Genomic DNA, 25,717 nt, shown 5'->3' with positions numbered 1-25,717 from the left:
TTTACTATCAGCATCGTATAATTATAAATATACAGGGCGTCCCACGGCTATGCCACATGGAGGGAAAGTACCCTAAATATTGTAGATGGAACATTTTACTGAAAGAAGACATTATTTTAATTTAAAAAACAATTTAAACTGCATTCATAGATTTTTTAATAATTACATGGTTGAACCGGGAATCGAACCCGCCGCACGAGAAAAAAAAATCACCCTGTAGCTTTATCATACCGATCGAAAGGCTTGATCATAAGGATTATTTTTTGCTAAATAACATAGTGTCGGAAATAAAAGGAAGACCATGAATTTTAACATTTGATGTGAAATTCAGCGAAATAATCAAAAGAGTGCGGCTTTGTATCAACAGAATGAGACTACATTTTTATTAAATTGATTAATTTTGAATTAAAAATGTTAAAATTCGTGGGCTTCCTTTTATTTCTGACACTATGTTATTTAGCAAAAAATAATCCTTATGATGAAGCCTTTCGATCGGTATGATAAAGCTACAGGGTGATTTATTTCTCGTGTAGCGGGTTCGATTCCCGATTCAACCATGTAATTATTTCAATATCTATGAATGCAGTTTAAATTGTTTTTTAAATTAAAATAATGTCTTCTTTCAGTAAAATGTCCCATCTACAATATTTGGGGTACTTTCCCTCCATGTGGCATAGCCGTGGGACACCCTGTATAAATATTCAACCGATAGAGCTTGTATATACAGGCTGTTTGGTAATTATCGTTTGCCAAATTAAAACGGCAGATAGTTTGAGGCAGTTGCTATCTTCTCAAGCCTAGAAAAACAAAATTGGCCATGGTTTTTTTGCTATGCAAGTAAAAATTTGAAATTTACGAAAAACGGGCATAGAAGTGAAAAAAAAAATTACGCCGAATTAAACATTTCTAGGCCTGAGAAGATAGCAAATGACTGAACCTATCTGCCGTTTTAATTTGGCAAACGATGTACCAAACACCCTGTATTATAAATATTTCCCCCGACGTGCCCAATGTTTTTTGTAGGTACTTACCTTAACTTGTAAAATCAAAATGCGTATTTTTCCTCCGTCAGTGACTTTACCCAAGGACAGGCGGATCCGGCACTTTACCCAAACATTAGCAGTCGCCCGCCGTGCAAACATTAAACCCCCGAATATCGATATCGATAAAATCGAGTCGATTGCGAGCCCGGGCACGTGCAATCGATGTGCAAGGTGACGTCACTGCGGCGTGTGGGGTTTACATTCCTTTGAATGTTTGAGTCTGTGCGGAAAAGTATTGGGTCACATACATTTCACGACTCTTCTCTTTCCAAACAGACTCTAAGTATAGCTTAAGTGTGTTAAAATTATGTACTTCATAATCCTTTTTGTGGCAATAAATTAATTAATTATCTCTCTACACATCGAGACAGTTCTAACAAACTCAAACACAATTATGTTGTGTCGAGTTATCACAGAGCTAGTTCCTCACTATTCGAACTTTAAGATACGTCAATTAATAGATTTAGAAACGATATGGATTAGATGTGTCAGTGTCAAAAGTGACGTTTTTGTTTGAGGAAATGTCACACTTGACACTAACATATCTAATCCATATCTTTCCTAGATCTGTAAACTGACGTATCTTAAAGTTCGAATTGAGCCGTCAGTGCCTATAAAGCGCCGATAACAGACAGGTATATAGGTATGTAGTTTGTCAAAGGACTGTCTCATTTCAATCATAGACGGAGAGAATCATACTATCTTTGTCTTACACTAGTACTAGCACCCAAAAGAAAAGGATGAGTATAATTTTCCTGGTTCTTACTGACTGACAAATTGGTTTGACCAACTATAAATACTTATTAGTATCTGGTTAGTCACTGATGTTGCCATGTCATTGCCATGGGCCTCCATTTGTCTCTTGTCGCCCGTTTGACAGGTCTGTCGAATGATTAATGTCATCTGTCAAAATTTGCCAAAGCAGGAGCTGTTATAAATTTGACCACTGCCATGAGTTGGCCATTTCTTTTTGTAAATGGTGTTCTAATTTGGATTTATTAATACAGGATGGAATGTATATGACATTTTATCAGAAATTAAAATATATCTGTTCTTATTTTTTCCTTTGAATTTGTTGTTTCGTACCTGGTGTCTAAAAGTATATCGTTGTATTTAAACTAGGTTTTTTTATATGATGATAAAATAGGTAAAAGAAAAACAAATTAAATGAGTAAAAACATATATTTTATATCACTCGTCTTTTAAATTAGGTACACTCTCGTACAGTCACGAAAAGAAACCTTCACTGGACAGTCGCGGAGAAAAGTGTTAGCCGAATATACACACATATACTTAACATAGCCTACGCTATATAGAAACATTTATTCTACCACTCAGTATGTACAACGCTAGTTAAATTAAAATAAAATGTACAATTTATGTCTAATTTTATTTACAATTGGAGTCTATGGCGTAAGATGACAGAAGGAACAACCGTATTAGGAGATTTACATCTACTCATCTATAGATATTCGTTTATATTAAGTTTAAGTACCAAGGAAATAAATAGATTATTGTTAGGTACAAAGCTGACCCAAAATTAATGAAGAAAATTTCATTACACCAATTCGATACAAAACAACAAAATGGGACATCGAATCGAAACATCATAATAATATCATTAGTTCGGTACACGCCATGAGCATGGATGAGCCCAATATCAAACACAGTTTCTCATACATACATAATCACAGCTAAGTTATATAGTATTTTTGATATTAACGATTCAGCAAAATAACATTATTATTGTTTATTAATACATTTCGGCATTTTATGTTTAATGCATAATATATTCTGATTTAAAGTAACATTTAGAATAAGTTTTGTGACAAAGGTATTTAAAGTATCTAAAACATAGAGAGTATATAAATAATAATAAATACAACAACATAGTTTTGACTACAAAGTCACAGGGGCATTTTCATTATCTTTGTTTTTACCGGCCAGTTTTGGGCCTTAAAAGCAAAAAGAAACAATATCTATTAGACAAATCGCATAAATGTCACCTAACAAACAGTCAGTCATGAATTAAACATTGGTTAAAACGAAAATGCCCACAGACCAAATTTTTCAACTTCCATAAAAGTTCTCCGACGGACTTTATCCAACTACATGGATACATTAGCCTAGAATTGCAGAGTTGTAAGAAAATTTCATATTTTCTGTGTTCAGGACTTTATGATACAGTCGCCATCAGATATATCGGAGCGGCCAAGGCGTTCACAATATCTGAACATGCACTCTAACGCCTTGACAATAGAGGCGTGCTCAGATGTTTGTGAGCACCTTGGCCGCTCCGATATATCTGATGGCGACTGTAGACAAATGTTAACAAGTAGATTTTTGAGTCGAGAACCATTATAAAAACTAAAGGGCTGTCTAAATTAGAATTCTTTGTTTGTGAATACAATACAAGGGCATCATATTTACCAGCGTATAATAATAAAAAAGTGTACCAGAATCTGAATCGGTGGTTTGAAGAGCTCCTAATCACGACCGGGATAAATACGAAATCACAAAATGTCCCAATAAATTTCAAGTACTTTAGTAATTTTCCGTAGAGTTACGAAAACTTTTTCGTAACTTGGTGGAAGATTTATTTAAAGTTACGGTGTAATTGCGCTTATTTTGTACATAATTGGGAACTCTATCTATCCATCAAATTCTATCGAAATCTGACGAAAAATATTTCATACAATATTTTGAGATTTTGGAAGGGCATTTGATTTTAAATATTATTTTCATAAGTAGACAATAATACTGGATGTAAACAAAGTTTAGCCATTCTCACATATATTATACTAAAGGAACTGTCTTATTATTAGTTAAATATTTAGTTATTGAGCCATTGAACGATATCACTAATTACTACCAACGGATATCATCTTTCCAAATAATTGTAAGCCATGTTTTGATAAAATTTCAATCGACATTTAATTTAGGTGATCGAATCCGATGAATGCATTTATTTAGGAATGTTATATTCCACGATCCACGGCAAGGCATGAATCTACTTACTTTAAAACACACACAACCATTTATATTAAGTAGAATCAACTCTATATTTAATATCTGACAGAACAAAAAGGGAAAAATATTTGGAAAAAACTATTTTGTTTGGCGTGGGTGATAATTTAAGCATCAATTATGGTGACCGGTACAAAAGTAACTATAGTAATCCTAATCAAACAATAAGTGGTCATTTGTAAAATAAGAAATTAAATAACATAATTACAATAACTAGTGATGTGGGTAAATAGGTTAATTGAATTGAATTGAATTTTATTTATTTAAAGACAACAATGAAAAAAAAAAAGAGCTCCTGGTTTTTTTCTTTTCAAAATAAGAGTATAACTAGGTACTTATAGCGTCTCGCAATGTATGTAATACCTACATTCATTCGTATTACACAATTAGATAAGTACCATTATTTAACTAATTATACCAATAATAACAATTACAATTACCAAGAGTTTTCGTTTACCAATTATGCAATTAGCTTCACAATTATATATATCCTTTCCTATTACGTTTCTCAATCCGGCACACATTCGATCAATCATAACCTATGAAACAATTAGCAAAGCATTAGTTCAAATACCTCTCATCTCATCTTAGCCTATCATTCAGATTTCAATCTTAACACAACAAGTTTAAGATCAATTTCGCTGTCAATCTATAGAGCAAGATATGACATAGCTAAAGCTATTCCCGTATTAACGATCCCGCCATTTTGAATGGAATCAGCATTCCATTTTCAAGTCGATTAACTGTTAGTCGATTTTAATTATCGATTTTCTTCATTAAGTGATTCCGATTAGCGACCATGTCCGCGTTTTACGATTTTCCGTGGTTTTTAATTGTTCGAGTATTGATTGCCAGTAATTTATGATTGTAGGGAGTGTGCACTATATAGGCAGGAACATTTTTTTCCAAGTTTTCAAACTATGCACTAAACTATGGTATTTATTTCCTGCTAAGTATGACAATTATTAGATCCGTATTTCCCTTTCTTATTTAAAATCTTGCATCTTCTGTTGTTTGAAATGTCAAACATTGTTGTAATGTTTCTCTCAGGTCAGCAACCTTTTTAAGGCTCGAGCATGAAACAGCCGCTCGCGTGGTAAGTGAGCTCGTAAAGACGGAACAAAGGGGAAATACAAATTAACCTTGTAATCCATTACTGTGGTGACCAGGGAGGCTGCTACTAAACTTGGAACGAAGCGTTTCCATTTAGCTTGGGCAAAAAGGCTTCCTTATATTTGTTCGGCTGGCTGTTGTTCTCCTCTACAGGTATTTCTCAACCGATTCTCGTGAATTTTTGGAGCAAGTTGGATAATTATATAAAAAAAATTTGATCAATTCAGTTTTTGTATTTTTTCTAAATGCCAGAGCTAACTTCTTTTATCATTTACTTAAGCAGCAAAATATCTACTCTTCATCTTTATCTTTAAATTTCATTAAGGCATATTATATTACAATGCATGTAAAAAAACAGATGTCGCTTTTTTATATATGGTTACTTATCTACCGTTAAATACAAATATGTGAGGTGGAATAAATTCGAACGATATTCAGGCTGATAACGATTTTTCGATGCTGGAGGTTAGGTCCTTATTACTGTCCTCAGTGTGATAACCACGTAAACGGGTATATGCTACGAGGTCTCCTGACATGTAAATGAAAAGTGTCTCTTATTGGTTGAATGATGTTTTATGGACACCGATACGTAATCTTTGTAGCTTTCGGTTGCTTAGCTGCATGGTTAAGTAAGTACAGTGTACAAGTGATATGTATAATATACCTATGTAGGTATAAGAGCAACGTGGTGACCTAGCACGCTTGTCCCTTAATCCCGGGCTAATTGTCGCGAACAATGCCAATTAAACGACTCATTAACTCCGCCTTTAATTGCGGCATAAAGTGAATATCAGATTAGCGAGGGAAATACTGCACAAATTCATAAAGGCTTTCTTACCTATAATAAGGATGGTCTGCAAAAAAATGTGAACAGTTAAAAGTCTAGATGTCATTGTCTATAAATTATGAAAAAGAATGGGGGATAGATGAAGGAAATGATGAGTCCTATTTCGTACCGAAATATATATTAAGAGAAATAGTTTAAATAATGTTAGAATAAAGTGTCAAACAGACGTAAAATTTTTGTAATCATTTTGAGATTCACCCATAATTAAAGAGCCTAGAGTTGCTATGGTAAGTTCCGTGACAGGCAGGACCATAATTTTACTTCGATAAGTTTAAAAAAAAAGAATAATTGATAAAAAATATGTTGAAACCCCTTGACAACTAGAAAATCAATAATAAAACTTGTCATTTTATACGATCACTTTCAGTTACACAAATTATAGTTAAATGTCTGCTTTCAGAATTAAGAGCCCATCAACGTGCTCACTAGCGCCACTGCTAAATAATCGTGATTATTTAAATTTAACGAAAGATATTTAAAAAAGGGGGCCGCTACGTACTGTAGTTTGTATTTAAGTATCTTTTGATCATACATCAAACTAGTTTTTAAGTTACTGGATTCGTCGATCTATGAACACAAAACAAAAATGGCAGTTTTTACTTTGGACGCATAGATTGACGAATCCAGCAACATAAAAACTAGTTTGATGTATTCAAAAGATAATTAAATACAAGCCACAGTACGTAGCGGTCCCCTTTTTTAAACATCTTTAGTTAAATTTTAATAGGTAATCACGATTATTTGGCAGTGGCACTAGTGTCCACATTGATGGGCTCTTAATTTGGAAAGAATCTTGTTTTAGTTACAAGAACCAAAACGCTCCACTTATCTCAAACGAGGCTTCAATCTTTAATTGGAACAAATTAATTTAAATTCCTAACACGTTGTCGATTCCAAATTCAAAATTAAAGCAGGTGTGCGACGCGTGAAAGCCTAACGAGCCAATCCGATCGTATCAGACCATAGACAAATAGCCGTGGAGAACAATCGTCAACTGTTTAAAAACAATTTGGGCGCGTCGCGAGCAATTACGAAACGCGATTCGAGCCCAAGATATGTTTCTGAACGCATCTCTTAATAATAGACCCACAGACCAACGCTAATCTCAAACGTCATCACAAAACTATATTTATCTCGCTCCGGCGTTTGTGAAGCGAGACTATCCTTTTCTATCATTGACAGCCTTCGTTTAGAAACATACGTATCAGCGCTCGAAATCTAACCTCCTAATTATACCCACATCACTGGAGCACGCATCAAAGAGGCATTTTTAATTAATTTAGTCCCAAAACTATTATAATGGGACCAATTATGTTATGTAATAACTCGTGGCTAACAAGGCGTTTTGAAACCGTTTTAAAATTTGGGTTTCCTTCATTTAATTATAATGGACGCTTTATATGATGATTTATGAGTCGAGACAACGATGATTGTTAGAACTTCATTTGGGGCGCGTTTAGAACTCGTTACTCTACTTTTTTACCAATGTTTGCTGTATTAGGTAGTTAATTTAAAAATTAATCTACACTCTAAACATTCATTGGATTCGATTACCGTAATAAATACTTACTTACCGCTAAGCTATTTACAAAAACTATAATAAATAAATAGAATCTATCGATAGATATTTACACTCGATTGTCTATGTCACTCCTACGTTTCGTTTTCACTCTCACTTAGTTCGTCCATGTCCATATCGATGAGTTCCTCGTCATCTTCATACGAGTTGTTGAACTGTTCGTCTGGTTTGCTCGAGGAACCAGATTTGGTTCCCGTTTTGGCCTCTTCCTCTTGCTGCATACGTTTATGTTTCGTTCTTCTATTTTGGAACCACACCTTTACCTGTAACAAGAAAAAAAAGTTATCTATGGTTCAATGTTAAATGGCTTCTTATTATAGTTTAAAACTGTTTTATGTTAATCGCTCACATAAAATTAGCATAACGGATAATATTTTAATGCGTCCGTTAATCATAATACTGTCGGTGATTTCATATTAAAATTAATTGGTTAATATTATTATCCTCAAATTAAACATGTGCTAAAAAGTAATAAAAATAGTAATTCGAGATTCCCGTGCTATAGATACAATAGAGGGGTGTGTGACAGAGTATAATAGTTATTTATTTAAAACGATCATTTCATCGAAGGGGTTAAAGACCTTCTAAGCCATCTTCAAGCTTCCGTGACATCGTTGCCATTTATTACAGCATTGTCGGGAACATCGCTCCCTAATCATATTTCATCGCTATTCAAAGAAAATCCGAAACTGCGAGAGAGAATGGATTTCCCGCGTAAAAATCGTCCGCCATTTTGAACGATTTGTCAAGTTTAATGGTGCGAAAAATCTATTCATGGCGCATGGCAGTATCGTGTTTGAGATATTTACAATAAAAACGTTTGTGTGGATTTTGGTTGTATATAATATCCGAAGTTTGATAGGTACTTAAACCTTGGCGATCTATAATGACTATTTAAATACGTGCAATGAACCTACTCGGACTTTAAAAAAGGCAAACAGAGTCGCACCAAAAGAATGCCACTTGGATTACAAAATGGCGTCTCTTACAGAAAATTAGTTTAAGTTTCTCTTTTGGTGATGTTTATACAACAATGTAAATGTTAACAACTCTTTTAAATGAGAATAAACTGGCCTTTTCAGTTGTAAGTTGCAGTAAAAGACATACTGCAATAACCGAAGTTTCTGGGCCATGTTACTCTCGGTGCGTACATTGTTTTAGCTCCATAAAAGTAAACGCCATTCCATTTAAACAAAAAGCAATAACAATCTCGTTCCAAAAATAACGAGTAATTTCCGATTATGCTTTATCAGCGGTAGGTAAATAATAAGTTTATAACTTGTTCGTAGTAATGTATGTAAGCCATAACATTTGCACAATTTCACGGCAATCCAAAGGCAAATTATGTTTTACTGACATTTCGAATTGCTGTACCGACGCCATTGGCTCCGGGGCTAATGGAAATTTTAATAAGTTATTATTATTGCGATATTTTAATGATTTATCGATTCCAGATAAGGGTTATTGGTTTGGATTTTGTGCGGTTTATGTTTATGGCTCGTTTGTTTAAGATTTGAGCGGTGGGCTCGCTTTTTATTGGGTTTTAAACGTGGCTACCGAATGCAGGATGCATTTTCTGAATAATTTTTTTATGCACTTTTTTACATTTTACGTAAAGCTGTCATAAAGAAGTGAAAAAGAAAGGCTAACTATAAAGTATTTTGTACTTACTTAAAATGCACAAGATTTTGAATTCAAAGATTCAAAACATTCTATCGAATAGGCCGCCTGGCATCAAGCACTTTCGAATCGTGGCGATTTCTTAACAAAATATTTCTAAATCCATTATATTACTGCCAGTCTGCCATCACCAATAGTTTACATCATTAATAACTAAACAATATTCAAACGAGCCAATACATTACCATAAACCATAACAAAAGCGATCATTTTCACACAAGCCCGTCTAAATCAATTATACATTATATGTATAACTCTAGGGTTCTATCTTAACTGGCCAACAATATACCTTATTGCCTTACAATAAGGTGTACGAACGGTCAATCAAGTATGACACCGAGGGATGTCACGCTACATTAGGCGCCATCCACATCAAATATCAATCGCGAGGCAATGGCGCGTGAGCGGCAAATGCTATGTCGTTATCGGGAGTATGGAAAAATAATATCAATAGAAGACAGTAGTAGGTATTTATCTAAGTATGTCAATTTAGGAACGGCTGAACCTGCAATAATATCTTGAAAAAGTAATGTAATAAATATGTTTTGCGTTGTTGCGCAAAACAAATTTGCAGGCCCTTTGCTTAACTCGTTGGTATAGCAGAGTGTAAAAATTATTTACAACTTCCAAATCTCTCCTAATTTATCGTCACATCATCACACACTCAGGCTATAGAGTTAACTGATAGATAAACATTCAAATCAAACATACACTCGAAGAAGGCGTAGTTGGCACTTCCTTGCCTTTCATTATGGGCTGTTAATATGTATTTGTACAACTCTCTTAGTCTACCCACTCCTTTGTCGTAGTTCTTACGACAACTTTTAATAACAAATAGCCTTAAACACATAACACGCCTTTTGTCCGTATGTAGTTTTTGTTTTTATGGTAGGTACTTAAAGCGAAAGCTTTCAAAACCAATAGGTGGTTCTTACATAAAAGCAATTGTAAAACATACATTTAATGTTACTTTCCACGGGTAAAGGTACCTTATTGCGGACGGCGCTTGCGCTATTATTAAACACACTCCAATACTAATAACTGGTACCTTTATACCCGTGTATGGTATGTCTTTGAAATAAGGTATTCAAAACATCTTTGACGCAATAGGCGTTGGCAAAAAGGCCCGGCTTTCATAAATAAAACCTACCATAGTGGATGCTAGAACTGTTCACTCGTAAACCGTTTTCAAAAGCTATAGGATCGAAAATTTAGGAGTTGCTGTTACTTAGCACCTTTTGTATGTACGATGTTTAGTATAACATTACATTTGAAAGCAGAAAACAGAGACATTACGTACGTAGGTAAGTACAAGTAATTTGCACAATCTTCCAAGTTTTTAGCTTTTACTTTCATTTTGAGAATCTTAGAGGGGACTTTTTAAGGTATTTAGAAAGGGAAAAATATTTTTCATTGTAGTGAAAAGAAAAAATAAAGTTGTTCCAAATTACTGAAACAGAATAGGGATGTGGTTATAAAATTCTCCATTTTGACTTTTTAAAAGGAGATAAGTGTAGATTTTTGTGTTCATTAAAAATTTGCAACTAAGAGTAAAAAGTAAGTAAAACCTTGCACTTTTTGACAGATCAATAAGTTGACGAGATTATAAAGTAAGCCGATCTTGTTCAAACTTGTTCGAAAGATCGGCTCACTTTACCTAAGTAAGTAGGTAAGTACCTACCTATACATTTCGTCAATCTACCTACTTTCATTTTTACTACTAGCAACCCTCTAACAACCCCCAGGGGGCGGATTTTACCCCAAACGATTATGATTTTGATGAGATTATGACGTTATGGTTATGATATTATATTGGATCCTATAACATGACACGTCTTTTATACTTATAGATATCAGAGTTTGCAATAAAAATACTAAATCGTATTAAAAACTAAACAACTGTAGATACTTTAATGATGGCAATCTAATGTCTTGCTTTATGTTTAAGTAACGAGCATGCTTGACAAGAACAATAGTTATTTGTTTTACAAGGGGGCAAAGTTGTTGTTTAACCGCTCGTGCTAATATTGATACCCGAGCAAGCGAAAGATTCCAAAATTGAACCACGAGCGCAGCGAGTGGTTCGAAAAATGGAATCATGAGCGTTGCGAGGGTTTCAAAGCACGAGGTTTAAACAAAATTTGCCCCCGAGTGAAACACAAAATTTTTCACCACAGCAACCTGGAGCAAACATTAAATGTAAAATATCAAACAAAATCAAATCCAAATGAATGTTATTAAATACTTATCATCCAAAATCATCATTTAAAAGTTTCTACATTTCTACCAGCAAACATAAGAAACCAACTCAAAATTTGCATTTGATTACTTTGTCTCACATGTGAATAAAATGCAACTTTGCTATCAGTTTTTGAAGTCCAAAGTAAGCCTTTCCGAGCTGGTGTGGTGAAAATGTACTTATCTGACGAGTTGACGACGTATGAGAGGAGCAGTGCTTAAGTGATTGACAAGCCTGCTTATGCAATTTCAAGTATAAATAATAAATTTGTCTAGCTCCTTTAATCACGTAGGTAACTGCACATCAAGCTAGGTGGAAAACGATCGATACTTATAGTCAGGTCGTTCATTGACAGATCCAAGCGGTTTTGTATTTGGTTGGTTAACCAATAAATGTTAAAACTACCGTTGGTTAACCAATAAATGTTAAAATGTACAAATTGTTTGTTTACATTTATTTAAATACCTAAAGATACAGAGTATAGCTATTGTCAACTCCAAGTAAGTACTTGTCGAATTTGATATTGTATCTGCAAAAGGAAAACACTTTGTCTAAAAATCTAAGGATTACCTAGTACCTAATACATAAATGATTAGAATGCTTTTTAAATAAGGCAGTACATGTAAAAAACCCCGTTTCCTCGATAAAAACATAACCAGCCTAAGCTTTCATCGCTAACAATGACAAAATAACACAAAAACATCATCGCCTCATTTACAAAGACACCAACCCCCCTCGTCTCTAACTAATTTAAACAACCATAAAACAATTATAGCTATTTGATGCAAATTTGCTTCCCTCTACATAAACTTAATACAGCTACTCTACGCATCTGCCGCGAGCCTTACCTCCCCTGTGTGTGTCCTTTTACAGTGTACCTACACAATACAGACACACATATCCCCTGTGTGCGTGTACTTTTACAGTGTATCTACACAATACAGAAACTCTCACACACAAACGCAAAACCGTCTCCTAAATAAGTGGCCCAATGTTCTGGTTATAACAAGGCAAACAATGAATTTAATGGGAAAAGGGAATCGCAACTCATAACACCCAGGGCACTGAATAAATAAAGGGTAGCTATTCAAACCCGAAATACGATTAAGTACTTATGTGCTCGATTATACTCCCCTACGGATCACAAAAAGAGACAGACGATTAAGTGAACTGGAGAGACAGGGATGGATACACAGAGGGGAGACAAGCAATTAAGTGGCGTGAATTCGGAGCGAAATTTAAACGGAAAGCTATTTATTCGTGTATTACTTTATTGTCGAGCCATTACGGAGAGAGGGAGATGATTAAGGAGTGAGGGAGATAGCGATGGGAATTATGCGACAAATTGGGCGACCCCATTTGCAATTTTTACGGGTAATAGGGACGGTGATAGGGGTGAGGGGTGTGCGAGGGGGACGGGAGATTAATCGTTGTCTTTGTGAGTGTTTGATTAATGTTAAGTTAGAAATTGGTAGTTTATTTTTTTATTTATCTTTTGTGTGGAAGGAATTGATTAAGGGTATTGTGCTTAGTTGAATATAATTGGTTTTAGAAGATGTAGTACTGACTGAGTTTTTATACTGATAATTACATTAATAAATTGGCACTGACTTTTGCAGATAATGAATGATCTGCTATTTCATCCTTTGTACGAGAAAAAGTATTCATTTTACCAGTAGTTAACTATTTAAAGTATTTACATCATAAACAACTTCTTTTTTTAAGGGGCCGTGTGAGTATACCCGTGTTGTTTATGTAACGATTTTATTTTGTACTGATATTTTAAAAAAGTAACGCGCCAGTATTTTTATAGATATTATCTTATTTTGAGGTATAAAATGTCAACAGTTAATCGTAACAATTTAAGTAAAAACGTCCATTTCATAACTAAATTCTCTAAATAAAGCTATAGATAGATGTACACTAATTTTCATCTCTGAAACTTACCCCTGTAACAACATTAACATTGGCACCGGAAGTGGAAAGCGCGCGTTTACCGCGTTTCCGGTCGCTATCAAGGCCATAAACCAAGTCTAGATGGTCTGGATCTAGATTCGCAAGACAAACAGCCGGCTAAGTACGGGTTGCGTAAGTTAGGTGAAGACAGTTCCACATGACGGCCGGGGATAGACGAAGATTCATGTCATGTTTTCGTTGAAACAAGTTATTACAGTTGAACTTTGCTCATTAATGGTGTTTGAAGTGTAATATTGATAGCATATTATGCAGTGAACTAACGAGAGTAACGAGGAATTAACATTTAACTATGAAGATACATAAATGGATTTAGTAGGTATCATAAATTATAGCTGTCACAGGAATAAATATACGGAAGTATTTTATATGTACATATATGTAGTACTTACACTCATATTTGCTAAAATAATGTATTTATTTAAATATATACAGTGCAGAAGGTATTGTGAATAATTCGAGTAACCATTTATTTGACTCGATTATATCTAATCATATTCGTAGAAGTACCACTCGTTACCTCACTAATTATGACACTAAATCTAGGTGATGCCAAATAACCGCATAGCATTATGCGATCCACAATGACATAATTGATAATCAATAATCACCAAACGCGAGCCATAAAGCACTTCCGGCCGAAAGAAAACAATGTAGAGTCCATTTCCGGCGGGAAACCGGACGTTCAACAGCATTTCCGGTTCGCGTTTAAAGCCAAGATGGCGGCCCTGAAGATTTCTATTGTTGCTGGAAAATGTGTGGGATTCGGATTTATTAAGGGTTCGATTTACTCTTCTGTGACCTTATTTACATTTCTGTGGATACCGGATCTTATAAATAAAGTTTTTGTGAACGGTAGCTAATATTTTATAGAAAGATTAGTGTTTGAGAATGGAATATAATAGGTCCCTCAAAAATACTGACATGCACAGTAGAATAATTATTTCGCACATCAGAATGCAGTTTTGATGTGCATTTTTTTGCTGTGCAATTCGTTTTTAAGTTAGATTATTATTATTTTTGCAAAACGTTTAAATAGTTTAAGTAAATATTTCGTTGATATCCACTTTGCATAACCACTGTTTTTTATGGCAATTTGTTTTGATGGTAATGTTTATATACTCCTTCCCGAAATATTCGCTATCGTCATTTTCAAAATAAACTTTAAATCTGAGCTTTATAATGATATTGATTTTAATAACTCGTGTCTATTTACTTATCCAAGTTGTGCATTTCAAACAGTTCTTCAACGTTCGAGTGCTACTTCTTTATGATTATGATGATAATGATACGTAACCATAATTGGATAAACATATTTTCCAATAGTTGAGGTGGACGCACGCCCCTTTTTTATTTTAATTGTTTCTAATCGATAGCTTCCGGAGGAAATCTTTTATTGCTTTTCATTAATGGCCGACGGGACGGGTCAAGGAACTCTAAATAATGTTAGTAGGTATACTGTTTTTATTGTGTCACGTATTTGTTATTATTTCTAGTATCAGCATACAAAAAAAACTCTTCAACATAAATGCTTATTCTTGTTTAACTTGGAATTGTGATTTTGGGTACGATTTCTCATGATTGATGTCACAACCGTCTTCGTTAGATTGTTAGATTTCTAAACCATTGCATGTAATTAGGGAATGCAAATCGGTTATTTTTTGTATGGAAATAATCGGTTTTTAACCGAAACTACGGTTATTTCCATACAAAAAATAACCGATTTGCATTCCTTACATGTAATGTACTCGCTTGTAGTAGTAACAATAATAAATGTATGGAAGTAACTCTACTATTTTATTTATGTACTTAAACTATACACATTCCTACATTGGGGTTTGTTACACGTATCTGCAAAGACTTTACGCATGTAGGGGTCTTTAAAGTTTTGTACTCTGCTCTGGTACGATCCAAACTGGAAGCAAGCTCGTGCGTGTGGAGTCCTTACGAGACAACCTACATGCTAATGCTGGAGAAGGTTCAGAAACGTTTTCTGCGTACTCTCTTCAGGAAACTGTACGGGTACTATCCTTTTATGTATCCGACAGCCTACCTGCAGGGCACGCTAGGATACAACGCACTAGTGACGCGCAGACTGTTCGACCAGCTGATAACCGTGCTTCGTATCCTGCGTGGTTGCCTGGACTGCCCCGAGTTAGTTGGTGAGGCATGTCGACTATTTGTCCCGGACGAGCGTACCCGGTTTCGTGCTGACCGGCTGCGTCTCTTCGCGGTCCCGCCTGCCCGCACGGTCTCGCGGCGCAACTCGCCCGTTTGCCGAGCGCTGAACACGCTCAATAAGCTCGGTGCTGTGCAACACTCCTGCGATTTGTTTGCGGACGGCTGGACGGTTATTGAGAAAGATTGTTTGAAAATATGCGAGTTACTAACCAAATGATTTAAATGTTTAAATTCGATGTATTGTATGACATGATCTGTATGTAATCGTTTTGTTTTATTTGTATTATTATTAGTTAATTTATAATTGAACTTAGGTATAAGAAATGTAATGACTTAGGCTAGTCCTGTAAAATTGCATTTTGCGTTAATAAATTGAAATTGAAATTGAAATTGATAATACTTTACTAGACATCGCACGAACAAGCTCCCACCATTCCTCATCTTACCATGGACCCCCTGGGTGACGTCATAACTAGGGGTGTCACTAGGGTCAATAAAAAAATACGGGAACGATTTCTCATGACCGATGTCACAACCACGGTCGAACCATTTACATTACTTACTTGCATCTAATTTTAGATTGTATTGTTAATATTCCGAGCTCATTATCGTCGCCCATTGCCTCTCTTAAAAACCTGTGTACCCTATAAAATCATAAATAATATATTGCGGACATGGTCGTGACATATATTAGACCATAATATCTGGACCACGTATATTATAGGTCAAAATATCTGGCAACAAAGTTAGATACTCTATGTGACAACCCTAAACCAACCCCCGGCGGCGACATCAAAATCACAACGGGGGTTGTGCTAATACCCGCCCAGCTACACCATCAGGCAACTATCAACTCTATGTTAAAGTACTAAGGTCTCTATTTGCATAGATAAATCACCCGAACAGATCACACGAGTGTAGCATAGGGGTGTCATAGAGCAAGCGATAATAGGTTTAATATCAAGGAGCTAAGGTTGATTTATGAATGAGAGAGTTATGGAGCCAAAAGCGCATGCGCTGCGCTGAGGGTGCGTAGTATGATATAATCCGTTGAACTGGTTGATTTTGATTCGATGTTGTCACGTCATAATTTAGGCTGGTAACGATCTTGGCAGTCATATTAATACCCATGCTTTAGTAAAAATGTAATGCAATGCTTGCTACGTCTGAGTCACACTTGATCTTTAGTATAATCACTTTGTATGTGTAAGCAGACAATTACCTACATTGTCAACGTAACTACCTTTAATTTATTGGCTCACTTATTCCCGCACATTGTATAATTGACAGGATATTACTGAATTAATGTCCTGTCAATTGATATAATTATAGAACAGGTTTTCTAAGTGGGTTGTCAATAGTTTAGGTCTTTATTATGGTCATGGGATAAAAAACGCATTATCTTTGACAGCGGTCGTTATTTTTGTCTAGAATCTAGATTGAAACTAAGCCTAGAGGCAGGAAACAGTTTTTATGTTAAACATAAGTATAGCTCTACATAAACATGTTTTTAAGTTATATGTTATGAGTTATATGTAATAATTGAATAAATCTACATTTCAGGAAACAAGATCCACGTTAAGTATAAATAAAGTACACTGACTTATTTAATAACAGTGATTTTTAATGTGATTACGTCTGGCGTTTGTTTTATCGCGTTTATTTATTTATTTAATAATATTTATGCTAGGCCAACAATTTAAAAAAAAAGTATCATTTAGGTACTCTGTGTATGAAATTGACGGCGCTTATACCATTTTTTTATTTATGATTTAGTGCATATCATCATTGGCCTTTGCATCTATTGCAGGCGATTTATGGTGTAACACCGGAGAGACACCTTTTTTGGAGACTGAATAGACCGATTCGGATCTACCACCAGCCTGACAAGAGAGATTTGTGGAATATAAACCAAATACATCCTGTAAGAAAGGCGTTCAGTTTACAATCAGTTACTTTCTTACTTATAAGTCTTCTTGTTACTTGATCAAATTTGACACAATAAGATCATTAGTAAACCGTATTGCCACGGTATAAGGAATACTTAAAGTCAGTTGTATAACTTGTATAAAACACGCCCGTGGCCCGTCTCGAGCTATAATCCCGATATTGAAAGCACGTAATGTATCGTTTGAATCGACGTGCCATTTAACGACAAGCGAGAGAACCTCCGGCCACAGCGGGTTTACTGTCGACAGTTTATTGACTTCGTAAAAATGCACGACAATAGATGCACTACGTTTTTATTGTAGATACTGAGGTATTAGTGCAATTTTGTGTTCTATAACGTGTACAACGTTATACAGCTTAACTTTGTTAGTTACTCGTAGAAAAAGTAAAGGACACGCAATTGTTGCTATATTATGGTCGATACTCATATTATACCTAGATTTATAAAATTAATAAGATGTCACTTCAATTTGCTAACATGTAGGTAGATATAAAATTTATTGAACAATGCTTTAAAAATAATTTTCAAAGACTTATTGTAGTAGCCCTTCGAAAAGCAGATATACGCAAACTTACAAAACAAATCAAATGTGTCGCAATAAGGCTTGTGTTGTTACTTGTGTAAAAGAGATTATCCGAAACGTTTGAAGCCAGTTAATATAGTGCGTCCACAATTTTCTCTGTGCTGTTTTACTCTATTTTATATGAGGTACGGTTGTGGTAATTTCAGACGATTAAGTAAACTAGCAGCTGCGCGCCATTAGCCCTTGTTTACGTTAATAATTCGATTATTGCAAGTTCTTAATCGATTATAGCTATTCGATTATTCGATTTTTAATCGCTGTCCGGAAGATCGTAGTTTACGAGTACAACGTAGTAATTTCCTGCGTTTAGTGTAGAATATGAATTTTATATATCAATGAAGATGATATTTGATGTGTCCTAATGAATACTTGACATTTTGTTAGTAGCTTTGACCAAGAATTAATTGAAAAGTGACCTACAAACAGAAAGGTTAAAAAAGCTTTTATGTGACATTGGAAAATTTCCACGACACAGCTACTTTTGTGTAGGTATCGCTTATTTATGTGGATGTCACTACCGTGGAATCAGTCATCATTCGTAAGAAATGCCCCTATAATGTAAGCTTATTCTTTAAACGAAGTGACGGCACATTCGGAACATCCATAGAAGATATTGCCCAAAAATGGTAATAGCCTATAAACATATGGGTGCGGCAAGGATAGCAGGCCCAGGGAAAAGTTGACTAGTAGCTGAAAGAGTAAGAGAGAAGAGAAGAGTAGGTTACGAAAGGACATCATCATCAAAAATCGATAATTATGGACAATATTTTTCTTGGGTGGCAGTGGATGAGGTGTGATACTATAAAAACATAATGGAAGTAGCATGGCGAGACTAGTTTGGCTAGTTGCAGAAGATTAGCATCAGAAAGTCGGGCACGGCCCATTGGCGGTTATTCCGCAGATCCGCAGCACATTAGCGCCGTAATACACTCGTGCGCACGACACAAAGGCATACAGCAGGCGCGCATCTAAACTTATAATTACTGCCTAATATCACTCGCAATCACTTGTTGTTTTCAAAAAGCCTTTAAACAAAATGTTCATGCATCGCCACTTTTCTGTAAACCTAAGTAGAGTAAACACAATACTCGGTCTTGGCAGTCGGATCGCGAGATGCGAGACGATAACTCTCGAACTGTTTACGTCTATCCATATATGAATGATATTTCTTTTGTTGTTTTATGTACCCATCTAATTTGACATGTAAAATATTGTTTTACGAATAAAAATCTGAATTCCTGAATTGGAATTTGAATGTAGTTTTATTCAAATTACCTAAATACAAAAGGATCAACCGGATAGAGAGACTAAATTTGCCAAAAAACACACCACACAGTATTTAGTGATTAGTGATAGATTAACTTTGAGCTTCCCATAGACAATGTAAGAATATTCTATTGCAATATGTATGACCTGATTTTGAGAGAAGAAGACTTGATTCCAAATTTAAAAAAAAGTAATAAGTACATATATGAATCTACATACATACATACAATATCTCTGCATACCCACTGTGCCTGTCTCCACATCCCATCTAACTCATAAAAACAGGTATGTTCGCGTTGCATGAGGCGGCCAATTTTGCGCTAATGCTCTATTGTTTTATTAATGAGCAGCATTCCTGCTCCCAGCAAAAACAAAAGAACACGTCTATTAGTCCATACTCTTAATTATTTGAATATAGGTGTCGTTTCCCGCGATTTTAATATGTCGATAACGTTTTTTCTGTGTTTTATCTTATTTAAAAAGTCAAGCTACTGTATTTTTTTTATTTTCATGGTTTTATAATTAAACATATTGTATGTATTTTTAGAATAAAAGGCATGACGCCCTCCACACCTACCTACCAAACGATTACATCAATCTCTTTGGTTAGGCCTATTTTCAAAGTGTTGTCACAGCCGAGCTAAACATATTGGCTTTATTTATAATAAAATGAAATATCACACCCGTGCCAAACATTTTGACGACTCTTAGTAATCTGTGTCACTCGAATCTTAGTCTGAAAAAGTCCCAGTAAAAAGTAAGTTTTAGTTAGTAAAAGACATCTAATTCAGTTTTTTTTTTGCTAAAGTTCCGCTTTATCTGTTCAAGATCCCTGCTCACAAATTTATGCAGTAGATCGACGTGCGGTAAATAAGACATCGGGTGTAAGACCTAACTGACCTAGCTGACCTTTCCTCAAAGGTCAGATAACAGATATCGCAGTACGCTATTAAGTCCCGTTCTTCAAATAAGTATGTGTAAATCCTGATAGCTTAAAACAACATAAAACTACGAAACGATTAACATAATGACCTACTAATTTTGCCATATTCATGCATGTAATTGTCTCATCCTTATCCGCAGTGTTAATTCATTATTAAATGACGTAATAAAAGGCCACTGTGGATTACATTAGATTATTACTAATTTACATATATGATTATCATTGGAATATATTTCATTCAGTATTCTATTTAAAACTGTTTAGTCCGCATAATGGTAGTGACATAGGTAATTGACATTTGCAAGCAAGTATTGTATGTGTTACATTCAATTGATTAGACTGACCTTACCGTAAAATGGGGTGAGTTGGGTGAAATTTGACTTTCAAACCTCGATAAAATTTTATTTTTACATGTGAAAACTGAATGGTGTATATAATAAGTGGTTCGGACGTTTGTATTTTATTTTGGGTAGTTCCATTTCATAACTTTGACGATAAAGAGGAAAACCCACCTCACCCCGTAGTGCCTCGTATTTGGGGTGAGAGGGTTTTTCATACAAAGGTGATTTTGGAAGATTGTTGGATCGATTTTTTTATAGCCCCATTTTAAATTGGAATACATTATTTTTGTAGCAGTAGCCATAAAATCCCTTCTCACCGGGGGGTGAGAGGGGTCTCAAACCTTCTCTCCCCATTCATAACCCAACTCTCCCCGCGAAACCTACTCACCCCGTTTTACGGTACTTAGAAACTTAATAATTTGAAATCTATAATAATCGAGCGCAATAAAAATGGGTTACATAGTATCGAATTTCCATACAAATCCCTTTATAAGTGCTCTGCATTCATTCGTATTCAGCGTTCTTGGTTCATTTAAAACTGTAGGTACACAACTTAGTTGTTTTAATTAGGCATTGGAATCATTGATTAAGCTATGTGTAGTGTATATACTTAAAGCTAAATGTGACAAGATTAACAAAGCTGTCACAGCCGCGTCTATTGCATTGACAGCGGCGTCGTCGGCGGTGCGCGACCGACGTAAGTATGTATGGCGCAACTAGCTTAGCAAAAACTGAGCATATACAGGGCCCGGTTGATGTAATTAGTGAGTCCGTTTATATGTTTAATCCAAACCATGAAGGTTGACAATGTTTAATGATTTATTTATTTACATTAACTTATATGATAAATTCTAACAACTATCATCGACACACAGAACTTTTAAATATCAATGCAGATCAATAGCTCTCATTTTAATAGTGAAGGATCAAGGAACTCACAGATCAACTAATAAAGTCAGTTGTAGTACATATATTACATGGTATTTGAATGGATTTTATAGTTCGTTTTTTTTAGCATTAGAAAGAACTTCAAAGAAGGTAAGCGATCTTGATATGTCTTTAAATTGAAAAACGCGTTTTAAAAATTAGTAACTATTACTTATGAAAGCAGAAGAATGTAAATGATCGTATTAGATTCATAATTGTTACATATTTGCCGTAACTTATTTTTAAAATGTGTTTTTCAATTTAAAAGACATCAAGATTGTTTACCTTATTTCTAATGCTAAAAAAACGAACTATAGTTTATGTAGTATGTATCAGTACCAGCTAATCTGTTTATTTTCAATTATATCCTCGTACTGTGATAAGTAGATTTTGGCAAGGTGACTTGTTATATTCTACCTTTATTCAATCAGTATAGTATCCGTTTCTAAAATGATATCCTTTTTCGATGCATGGGCGTTGGCTACTTGTAATTAAACTGCGCTAATCGCTAACCTTGCTTCGATTTCTCCCTGTAGTGTGAATATATTGAATCGGAAGTTATTATACCGTGTGATGGTTCGCGAGTCGAGGGCTCGCGTGAACCAGTGAGATGCGTAATCTGAGACATTGGACTGAAAGCAACGTTTACCTGAGCCTTACCCCCATTTTTCATGAAACATAGCTTGCGTATTTGCTATAAGGTCGAAGTTATTGCCGCATTGTCTTGTTTTCTGTCTCTAAATAACACAGGTACCTTCCTGAGAGGTTTTTCATACAACACTTTTTATATTAAATATTTGTTAATAACAACAAGAAGGATAATATACAATGATACCGCGTGTTTTTATTTTCTTACTAACGACACAAAAACAAAACGTAAGGTGCTCAGAAACAAAATAATTCTGACCAATTAGTTCTTTAGCAACTATAATGTAAATGGCATACGAGTAAGCTTCGCCCTAGCTCTGCAAGTGATTAAAACAATCGTACGCGCAACGTTAAGTGTATCAGCGGCGTTAATTGCCCGAGGATCGGAAAAAATGATTTAATTACCTATCATTAGGCGCGTAGCGTTCGCATAACACGCGAATCGTAAATTATATTATTATTGGCCGCTGATATGAAATCTGTGTTCAATTAGGCCTATTAAATTAATATCAGGTAAGTTTCTAGCTAAGTAAGTAGGTAGCTTATTATCTAATTGCTTGCAGGACCTTCACTTCGGATCCTTAACAACCGTAAGTAACATTAGAAAACCATTTTTAAATGACTTTTTGAATTTTAATGTTCTTTTTTGTGAGCGTGAGTTCTCGCAGCCTCAAATCTGCGCCATGAATACAGCGATACAAACCTACAGAGTAGTTAAATAAAGATGTTATCAATAGCGGAGGTCTTCGTAGAAAACGGCGCTTCAGTTCGAACGAGATGACATTACGCTTTGCCTTACTCTCCTAATGTGATATATAAGACAATTTGACCCAGTATCAAAGACGGTAATCGGTGCGGTAGTTATTTATCGCGATTTTTGTGCACACTGTACTATAATGAGCTCTTGGGCCAATCGGGTGTGGCTCCACGCGCCCTGGTTTCACTGCCGTCGGCTTTTTATCATCATTTAATAACTCATTTTAAGGAACTGGCGAACTAACCGTGTTTGTGTTTTTACTAGTAATCGATTGAGTTACTCTGCCTCGTTACTAGTAGCCGATTGAGTTAGTATACCCACAACCACATCCATGGATGTCACCGCGGAATCGATCGAAAGTCACTATGAAAGAAATTAGCATACTTTATCAACATGTATACTAGTATTTTGTGGCTTCAGTTAATCTATCCCATATACACAAAAAACATTAAAAATAAAGAATCAATTATAAATCACATCAAATAAAAAAAAAATTTACTTAGGATTAAGTACATATTAGTTTCTGTCCATGTCACATCCGTGGATGTCACTGCCGTGGAATCAGTTGTTAGTTTTATGAACAAACGTTTATTTCAAAATCGTTTGAAATCATATGTAATTCAATATGTGTACACTAACGTACACTTTAAAAGCATTAGTACCTAAACCTATAATAAAAAGCTACCACACTATGGTAAAAATCGAGCCAATTGCGGTTACGAATTGACCAAATTAAACAACCCGTGGTTCTATAACACTACAATTTTATGTTAATTAAATGAAAGGCACATAACATAACCGCTGAAAAACAATACCTAGTTATTATAACGACGTAAATAACCCGAGAAATACGGGGCAAGTAAAAGGTTGTAACTTGTAAATTATAATAAATTATATCAATATTATTTAGCCCATTACAGCCGAGCTGCCCGGACCACTAATTGGTATGCATTTGCTATAATTATACATTATTATGTCATTATAGCAATTTCCCCTAGCTGTAGACTTGAGGCTGTTTTGCACATTTTCAAGTCAAATAAAGCATAATTGCGATGTTGTAAAAAGGTTAGGTTATTGTCATTTTTCTAGCAGATAATATAAATACCTGTTTACAAATAGGCTAAAAATCAATATAGAAAGACATACGACGACTGTTCAATAAAATAGGACTACACATTAATATGTTTTTCAACTTGTATTATTAAGTTGCGCGCGAAGCCTCTATAAGGAGATCGGTCGTAATGCTACAATATGGACATTCATATTGCCCATTCCAGGGTTTTTCATTTCATTTATTCAGTCACAATTTACATTGTATAAGAATATAAATTATAATTAAAATTAAAAATAGAACTTAAATTATATCATGCATTTTGAGAAGTTACTAGGAATAGAACCCTTATTCCGTCCTAAAATACAAACATTAAACTAGCAAATGCTAATGTTAGCAGTTTATTTTGTTAGATTTGACACTAATCTAAATATAAAATTAATCGTTCAAATTATTAAACTGTATATTTTTACATAAATGAAAAGCAGACGCCAATTTTATACTTAATCTACCAACTACCTATAAACCAACTTAAAGCATAAATCTTATAGGTAGGTACTACCTACTTAGACAGCGTACGCAATAATGCTTGGTGTTCAAAGAGTCGTGTGGCATTAGTAGGTATTTTTATGATGTCCAAGTTGTAAAAGCACTCTTAGGTAAAATTCAGACGCTAAAACAATACCTGGTTTGAGGACCTTCGTATCTTGACAACAGATCCTCATTAAGACGTCTAAAAAAAATTACCGTCGTAGATACTCGTACGTATACTCGTAGTAATAGCCGTAGTATCTGTTGATCTGCTTGCACTCTGCATTATTTATAGCCAGACCATTGCTGCATTGTTTTAGTCTGCTCTTTATTTATTTTTCTCTTGACATTTTCACAGGCGTAATAATAATGAATAAGTTCATTAGATACGGATGGGCATCCATCCGGGATGGCTAAGTCACATAGATATACACATACACAATTTTTTTTTACATTTTTTTTTTTATATAATTTACCTACTAATGTAAAAAAAAACAAGTGATTGGGTAATTACTTACCTATATGATAAAACCGTATTTATTGCAAACATTATTTAATTACCTACCAATACGGTATGTTGGTGTTTATAATTATCAATTAACTTAAAGGGCGTGCTAATGGTATGCATACCAACGGGTTAGTGTCTAGACAATAGCTAGGTATAAAGGTAAATAGATACGTGTTTTATGATTACGATTGACCGTAAAAGACTTCAGTTAAAATTAATAACCATGAAATCACCTGTTCGGTTCTTGTTAATAGAAAAACATTTAAGAAATTATTGCGAGTAAATACTTATATGGGTGCTTGCCTGAAATAAAATCAATTTATTTATTTATTTATTTTATTTTATTTATAACGTATCTGAGTATTCGTTTCCTCTCGGCTTCAACTGCGTATTGTTTCTAGTTGAAAGTGTGAAGATTCTTCTCGAACTCTAACTATTACTAATACAACAATAGAGGTACTGGCAGGTACCCTGATCTGACCGCTCCTTCATGATGTATCCTCTTTGCCTGCCTCGACCCAAATGAAC

At 34.8% G+C, this 25,717-nt stretch overlaps 1 protein-coding gene across 1 annotated transcript in view; it reads right to left on the bottom strand.

Moving 5' to 3' along the window:
• Positions 1-2,206: 2,206 nt before the first annotated feature.
• The window catches only part of LOC134675137 (homeotic protein empty spiracles-like), a 42,102-nt gene continuing 18,591 nt past the window's right edge, over positions 2,207-25,717 (bottom strand). The window contains exon 3 of the mRNA XM_063533298.1: positions 2,207-7,872. Coding sequence (XP_063389368.1) covers positions 7,684-7,872 — 189 coding nt within the window. The 3' untranslated portion in view covers positions 2,207-7,683. The remainder of the gene's footprint in view (positions 7,873-25,717) is intronic.

Source organism: Cydia fagiglandana, chromosome 21, assembly GCF_963556715.1.
Source record: "Cydia fagiglandana chromosome 21, ilCydFagi1.1, whole genome shotgun sequence".
In the NCBI taxonomy this organism is placed as follows: domain Eukaryota; kingdom Metazoa; phylum Arthropoda; class Insecta; order Lepidoptera; family Tortricidae; genus Cydia; species Cydia fagiglandana.
This window is presented reverse-complemented; position numbering and strand designations above follow the sequence as displayed.